At 42.5% G+C, this 8335-nt stretch overlaps 2 protein-coding genes across 2 annotated transcripts; one reads left to right on the top strand and one right to left on the bottom strand.

Annotated features, from left to right (window-relative positions):
• Nucleotides 1-3937, top strand: LOC110494709 (uncharacterized). The gene is made up of 5 exons (XM_021570003.3): nt 1-160; nt 424-708; nt 1388-1511; nt 1904-2014; nt 2456-3937. The coding sequence occupies exons 1-5, from the start codon at nt 139-141 to the stop codon at nt 3093-3095; spliced, it is 1182 nt and encodes a 393-aa protein (XP_021425678.2). The 5' UTR covers nt 1-138; the 3' UTR covers nt 3096-3937.
• Nucleotides 3938-4093: 156 nt separating this feature from the next.
• LOC110494708 (uncharacterized) lies at nt 4094-7857 on the bottom strand. Its single transcript, XM_021570002.3, has 6 exons — nt 7663-7857; nt 6665-7307; nt 6293-6397; nt 6048-6109; nt 5452-5733; nt 4094-5269 (listed from the first exon to the last, which is right to left on the bottom strand). The coding sequence occupies exons 2-6, from the start codon at nt 7296-7298 to the stop codon at nt 5222-5224; spliced, it is 1131 nt and encodes a 376-aa protein (XP_021425677.2). The 5' UTR covers nt 7299-7307; nt 7663-7857; the 3' UTR covers nt 4094-5221.
• Between the last annotated feature and the right edge of the window lie 478 nt (nt 7858-8335).

The following is an 8335-nucleotide window of genomic DNA, read 5'->3' as shown; positions in this document are numbered from 1 at the left end:
TCTGGCAGTCCAAACAGTGCCTGGTCAAATATCCCTGTCCAGTGTCCACTCCACACTGTGCTGGTTGGGGGAGGAACTCGACCCCTTTTTCCCCTGCTCCTACTTCTCTCCTTGTGCCTGTATCTATCTCCCTGGAAAATGAAATATGCTAATAACAGAGGCAAGTGTTACCCTTTAACTGCATGCATGACACAATACAAGTGAATTGTTTTTTTTGTTTTTTCTTAACTAGTTGTTTGCTTTGAAATGTTTCGGTACACTGTACACTATAAGAGCTTTGTGGACGGGATCCCTTTGACTTGAAGACAAATGACCTCATCGCTCTGTGTAAAGAGGTTCATAGTGGACTGATGATAGCTGTAGTTATTACAATGTATAATTAGACCAGAGTCAAAAGTTCAACCAAAGTATAATGTGTTGCAGATATGAAGCACCCTCTAGTAAGGATGAGAAAAGTTCATTCCCAGTCCTCTCTGGGGAGTGACACAGACTCGCAACCTGTTCTGAAAGAAGAGGAGGAAGAGGAGAAGGTAACACTAGAGGAGGAGAAAGAGACAGAAGAGGAGAAAGAAGGGGACGTATTGACGGACTCAGAGCTGGATCCTGAGTTGCCTGAGGAGTATTCCCATGGCCTGGAGGACCTGAGGTGGAACCTGAGCTCTCTAGAGAAGGCTGTATATCTCAGCCTGCCACCGTGGGTTCAGAGAGGTATGCATGACAACACCACCCACACCACATCACCATGTCATGCCACTGCTGTGTTGTTAGTGGGCAATTAGCCACAACTTCAGCTGTCCCTTAACCGTGAAGCCATGCCCAGATGGGTGAGACAATTATAAACGTTGCTCAATAGTAAAACACAAAACATTTATCTCTCACATTCAAGTTTTGTTTGATGGTTCCTTCACCTTTGACAGCCAAAAATATCATTATATGTTATGTTTTATTTGACAGAGATTCACCATTGAGACCAGGGACTCTTTCTCAAGGGAACCCTGCACATACAATTCATAGACAAAATCAAATCAAAATCAGATAGGACAAAAACAAAATAAAATATAGCTCAACAAACAATCAAGAAAAACAGCCACATTCCTCAAATAGTACCCAAATCAATATTTTAAATTGCCCAAGCAGCATCAGAGCGTCTAATTGCAGTGTACTTTACGATTTACCTAATTTGGGGGAGATCTGAGGAACCTCAAGAGTTAACCAACCCTGTGAGCGGGTTTGGTATGCTATGTTTTTTTATACTATAACAACAAAGTAGGGAAGTTGGAAGCTTGTATAGTAGAGCTTTGTAATTCATTGATCTGCGGCACTTTAATGGAAACCAGCCAACCTTTTGATACAGTTGTGGTTGTGCTTGTTTTGTCTTCTGTTTCAGCATTGCTGTGCAACCTCATGGCTAAATGTGGTGTAAACAACTCATTCTTCCCAGCCCGTCTGCTGTCCTACCTGCTGCTGCCCTACATACTGCCAGCCTCTATCTTTCTCCATGTCAACTACAGGTGATGCTCGATACTAGCGTCTATACAAACAACCATATTGAATTTATCAAAAGAACAAAGAAAACAAGTCAAGTTACCCCGCTGACTATAAAATGTCCATCAATCAAAACATGATAGCATAGTTACTATGACTAACACCATTAAAATAAGCAGAGTTATGGAAACTTCCATAGACAATTCATAGACATTTCCAGCGATTTCCAAGGGTAAACTTAGCTGTGAACTGATAGTGTTTACAGTCCACATTCTGTACAGTCTACCCCTTGGTTACATACTGTAACTATGGCTCGTTCTGTCATGCTTGTGTCCATACCATATTACCATTTGTACATTTGTGTCTCTATGTTTTTCTTTGCTTCAACTTGTGTGTACATGGACTATACATCCCCCAGGGTGCTGTGTTGGCTCCGCCAAGTCCCAGGGAAGTGGCTGTGGCCGGGTGTGGAAATGGCTGTGCCATTCTTTCTAAAGCTCTCTCACCCCAGGAAGAACCTCATGCACAGGTGAGACGTGACTGTCAGATCATATCAGCTGTAAGTCAGCGATCCCAGTTACTGGAAATCATGTGCCACACAAACACCATGTTGTTATTGGCAAGAGCCTCCCCATCAGGTTAGAATTGGTTGAGTCACCATTTGTAATTTCAACATACTGTCTGATATCAACGTGGTTGGTGAATCATATTTCAATAGAATTTCTTGTCAGGTTAATCATGACATCAACAAACTTGACTACAGGGTTTCTACGTGTGGTTCATTTTAAACTGTGGGCAATTATGTATCAGTCAAAATTGAATGTTGATCTGCTATTGCCCGGTGGGTAGCTCCTGTCTGTTAGACATGTTTGTTTTAATCTCTCTTCTACCAAGTACTTTTCCATAACACTTTCTGTCAGGCTAGTGCAGCCAGTGCCCTCTCTTACACTCTGTTTTGTGATGCTTTTAGGTTGTGGCCCTCTGGTCCTGTCAGGTTTTGGCCCGGTGGTCCTGCCAGGTTGTGGCCCTGCAATCCTATCAGATTGTGGCCCTACAATCCTGTCAGGTTGTGGCCCTACAATTCTGTCGGGTTGTGGCCCTGCAATCCTATCAGGTTGTGGCCCTGCAATCCTATCAGGTTGTGGCCCTTAAATCTTATCAGGTTCTGGCCCCTACGCTTTCTGGCATCTGCCAAAGAAACACATACACAGTTTAAGAGTGCAGAGGATCCTCCTCCACAGCAGCGCCGTCGCTCTGTCCTGCGGTTCCAGCTGTCCACCACCAGCACCCATTACACAACCGAGACCCCCAACACCCCAACCGAGAGCCACCTTGACCCCCTGGGCTTCTCCCTCCTCTTCAACCTGGAACTAGAGATGGACAACCAGCCCAATCAGCCCAACAACCAGTCTCTACTCCACCATAGCGAGAGGCTGCTGCCACTGGAGTATGGCCCCTGCATAAAGGGAGAGGCCCTGGCCTCCCCACACATCTCCTACATGGGGGTGGAGGAAGAGGAGGAGAGGATGTCTCAGGGAGGGGATGAGGTGGAGGAAGGGTTAGCTCTCCTCCGCAGCCTTCCTGTGGAGTGTGCCAATACTGGCTACTAATGTTGGCTGACTTTAGGGTCAGGAGTTTTTCCCTGATCGGGTCACATGGTTGGGAATGTGATTTTCTCAGCAAATGAATAGCAGACCTAAGTCTGCCTGTATCCAATTCACAACTAGTTTGTACTTTGAAGTATAATGTATGTTGAACCCGATTAGTGAAGTCGACTCTCATGATAGCATGAGGCAGTAAGCACAAAAGCTCTCTTTCTGCTACAGTCTTCCATTCTCACTCCAGGTTTGACAATGACTGGAAGGAATGATGATTAGGGTAGAGTCCCTCTTAGTCACGTCACATAGTCAAAATAATTCCCTCATGTCCCTTATCAGCTGACTTCCAGGTAAAGTAGTACTTACATTATATTAGATGTATTTTATGAAATTGTATATGCAGCGCTTGAAAGAGACACTGGTCTCAATGGTGACACCCTGATTAAATAAAGGTAAATAATGTCCACAGGACATGTATTACACCTCAACTAGTTTAATCAGATTACTTTCAGGTATTTGATCGTGGGTATTCTTCATCAAGTGAGTGGCAGTCCTATGAGTGGGGGGCTACCTGGCAGAGATGAAAATATAATCTTGAACGGAAAACTCAGTTCGCCCACTGGCGGTAGGAATTTACAGCCTTGGGCACAAGAAAGGCAGCAAATAGCAAGCAGGACATTTTTTCCTATCTGGTTACTATCAGTGTTTGATAGGATCCTAATAAACACCATTCATTTGTTAGCTGACTAGTAATACCTTTGAGACAATGTTAAGCCTTTTCACCTTGACCAACTGTTTTGCTGAGGTTGAGTGGAACTTAGTTCATTTAAATAAAAGGAATTAACAAATGAAAAGGCTGTGTCTTTCTCTTTCTTACTCAAAGCTCTGGCAGTTACAAGAATTCAGCTCTCTATCGAAGGACAGTTTGGCCATTATCTAACCAAAGTCAAATGCTGATACTGTATCAACCAAGGTACCATCAAATAATGCATTTCAATCAGTAGAAGTGGTGCTTTTTAACAAAAACATAATTTATTCATGTAACAAATAGTGTGAATGCCAGCATACACATCTATATAAATGTCATATTGTTCATCAGCAGTTGTTCATCCTTAGACTGAAAAGCAAAACAGGTAAACAATGATGAAACTAAAGATTGCACTGCCAATAACAATAATAGTTAATAAAAAAAGTTAACAGAAGTATGCTGCGGTTTTCATGTAATTGTACTAATACAAGTGCACTGTGTAAAGTGCAGGACATTGCACTGCATTATTACATAGCCAGATAAAGTTTTGTAAAGTGCATTCTAAAAAAATCTGTAAAACATTGATATTGCAGAAATAATATATACCATTTAGCAGACGCTTTTATCCAAAGTGACTTACAGTCATGCGCGTTTACGTTTCACATATGGGTGTCTCCAGTGGGAATTGACACTTGGTGTTACAAGCATCATGCACTAACAACTGAGCCACACAGGACCACAGTATTAGAGAAAATATATTTCTACCATCTGGAAATATTGCTACATAAATAGTTTGGATCAATAGCTTGGTTTTCTTATTTTGTCACGTGTCATAAGTAGAATCCCCAGAAACAATGCATTACTCTAGAGTTACTGTAGGGGCATGTTTCTTAGTCCTGGTTCTGAGGACTCAAAAGGGGTGCACATTTGAGTTTTTACCCTAGCACTACACACATCATGTCACTAATCAACTCATCATCAAAGTGAAATCAGTTGTGTATTGCTAGGGCAAAACCAAAAATGTGCACCCCTTGGAGTTCACAGAACCAGGATTAAGATACCCTGCTGTGGGGAAATAACCAATGTACCTGTACATGCAGTTACAGTAGGCTACATAGTACTTACGATCACTAATTCAGATAAGTAAATACAGGCTGCACCACAAGTGGTAAGAAGTGGATATATTTTACTTACTAACCTGTACACATAGTAGTTATTTAGATGACCTAGTGTAGATTTACTGGTACAAGGACTACCATAAGTGGTGTTCCCTAGGTGACCTTCCTCTGGGTTTTATTTGTGTCCCAAGGAACACTTTATGTGTTATTACAGTACTGAGTATGTTTACTTTCCCCTGCACTAGTTGGTCTCATTTGCATGTGGTGGTGCATCAACGATTAGGACCATCCTGGTTATGTAGCGTCTGATCTGGATTAACCTGCAAAGCAACATAAATGCCATTAGAAACATATGTGATCTTCCTTGATTCACCTGCTAACAGCACTGTGGTTAAAAGGTACAAAAGCCCCATTCTCCCCAAATAAGGTGCCACCAGCCTCCTGTGATTTACACATAATTACATGCATTTGAATTAAAAGAGAAAACAGGGCTGACTCTTGCCTCTGGTGTCTGGGTGAAGCGGTCCTCTAAGTAGCGGTTGCCCAGGCCCATGATGTGTCCTGTGGATTGTCTGGAGAGACAGGCCACTCTGGCTGTGAAGTCCAGAGTGAAGGCCAGCTTGACCAGCTCCGGGGCGTTGACGGGCCCGGGCCCAACAGTGTGTGGTGTCTGGCGGCTCTGGCCTGTAGGGGTCTCTGTCTCCACGTACGTATCAGCCAACTGCTGGAAGGTACTGTAGGACAGCTTCTGGAAGAATGCGCTCAGGCTGGAGTTCTCCTTCAGCTATGGAGAGAGCAGGACATACTTTCATGAGTGACCATAGAATAAAACATTATTATCCATGAGGAAATAGCAATTTTAGCCTGAAATCCAGACCAGTTTTGTGATAACATTCCATTCCTTGTACTCTGTGCCATTTACCAAACCTGTTTGGCATAGGATACTGAGTACAAGGGGTGGAATGTTAGCACAAACAGACTGGTACCCAGGCTATAGCAAGCTATCATGGATGTGAAAGAAGCATTGAGTGTCAAAGATAGACTTTGTATGAAGTTTCTCACATACATTCTTTTTTTTTGTAGTTTATGAACACAAACCTTGTTATCAATGACGTCTCCTTGCTGCTTCATCAGAACAATGATCCTTTTGATGACTTCCTCTGTAAGAAATGGATAAAAAGGGTCAATAGAAGTCTACACAGTTGTAACAGATGTGTGATGTGCTGTGGCCTTTACAGCTTTATATATAGAATGCTTAGGATGCTATTGAATGTGCGATTTCTATTATGATTAGATAAGACATCAATACACATGAGAACATTGCTTGATGATAGGCTTCTTACCATCTGTAGAAGCTGTGTCTGTCTCTTTCTCCTCAGACACAATCTTCTCCAGCTCTTCTGACACTTTCTCATAGTACGAGTCTGTAAGCACCACACTCACAACCGCTGTAGAGAGTAACAAGTAACATAGTATTTTTTCATGCAATAACTCTCTAATAACAGGACTACCAACTAACTCTCTAACAACTGGACTGCCAACTAATAACAGGGCTACCAACTAACTCTCTAATAACAGGACAACCAACTAGGGCCCAATTTCCCAAAACACAGTTAAACTAAGATTATCCACAAAATCCTGTTTGAACAAAAGGACCATAAAAACAAAAACAGTACTGTGTGTGATGTTTGGGTGCCATGCCCGCTCAAACCTACATTCAACTCCAGTTATTTCTGTAGTGTTGGCCCTGTTCCGAGCCGATGATCTCCTCACAGACCCTCTGAAGCTGTCACTCTTTATTTTTCTCAGAGGTAGTCTCCTCATGGAGCGCCATTGCTTTTTTATGGATTTGTTTCCTTGCGACTGTCCACCAGTCTCTGTACCAGACTCATGCTCATCTTTCTGGTCACTCCCCTTCTTCGAGAAGAAACCCAGAAAACTTTTCCAGAGAGAGGGCCTTTTGGTCCTCTTCTTTCCCTCTTTAGACTTATTCTCCAGTTCAGTAGACGCATCAATCTCAGGAATATCAGCAGGCCCTGGGATTTCTACAGGAGCCACATTTGGTATAACAAAGCCCTCGTCGGGTGGTGTGCTGGTGGCATCGCCATCGACAAGTTTGCTGGGCCCTAAGGTGACCAAGGAGTCAATAGAATGCCGGTGGACTCTTCTGCGTTTCTCTGACAGTGTCACCCACTTCCGAGGCTTTGTTGGTGACCTCTGGTCCGCACATGTCCCGTCACTTAAACTGATGCTGCGCTTCACATACACTTCCAAGAGGTGACTGGTGTCCTTGCGGCCAAGAGAGAGCAGCTGGGCCTGTTTGGGCATCTTCTTTTCTGCAACCTCCATGATAGGAATCTACAATAGATAATGCAAAATTAGAGACATTTTTTTAAATTCCAACATTATGATATGTCACAATTGCACAATTGTATTGGATATGTTGTTCTGGTTGTTTTGGTTTCACCACTTGTAATATAGCCTAAAGTAAAGTTTTCGTTTACATTTTCTGAACGATTAAAACACAACATTGGGTGCCCAAAAAATTGCCTAACAGTTCTCTCTGGTCGTGGTATTTCACCCAATGCTGATCTTAGTTCTTCCTGAACATTAACAGTAGCCTACCATTACCACTTCAACTTCCAATTTCCCATGTGAATACGTCAGTCGACAACATGAAATATAATAGAATATCATACAGTAGGCTACTCACTTTTTCACTAACTGTCTTGCTGTTCCCTTCCCGATAAATGTGTTGATTTCGAAGTGTTGACTAGGTGAGATATCCTACCCAAAAATGACCTCTTCAACAAAAACCTGGTTCAGGACATGTAATGACGGTTGGTTTACGCCTCCTCCTTTACCGACAGCCTATCACCACCGTTCGTGCAGAGCGCGTGGGTGAAGTGAAGCAGGTAAAGGAGAAGCCTACAGTCAATGCGTCATATGATTTCTCCTCAACGGTACTTTAGGGCTTGTTTACGGTTTCGGTGTTGTCCTGCTCGTGCCACAAGGGGAAATTACGGTATTGGTTTTAGTTAACCTGAAACACAAACACCCATAAACTCAAACACACACACACACACACAGTCGATGCTGCTGTTCTAATATATACTATTGATTCTACTACCCACCCACTTTAAATATGTAAATCCATTGTAAATGCAGTCCATTATTACTATGCATACTACCTCTTCTGCTACTTCCACTACTTCTTATTTTATTTTTTTTACTTCATCTTTGTTATTACTGATTAAGGATTTATGTCCTGCATTGTTGAGGGAGCTAACGCATAAGCATTTCACTGCACCTTTTATACCTACTGTAAATTGTGTATGTGACTAATACATTTGATTTGATTTGATTAAAATAACACTTCCCCATCA

The sequence above is a fragment of the Oncorhynchus mykiss genome, chromosome 17 (genome assembly GCF_057628025.1).
Source record: "Oncorhynchus mykiss isolate SJ-2025 chromosome 17, ASM5762802v1, whole genome shotgun sequence".
Classification (NCBI taxonomy): Eukaryota; Metazoa; Chordata; class Actinopteri; order Salmoniformes; family Salmonidae; genus Oncorhynchus; species Oncorhynchus mykiss.
The sequence above is the reverse complement of the archived record's forward strand: the minus strand, read 5'-3'. Positions and strand labels throughout refer to the sequence as shown.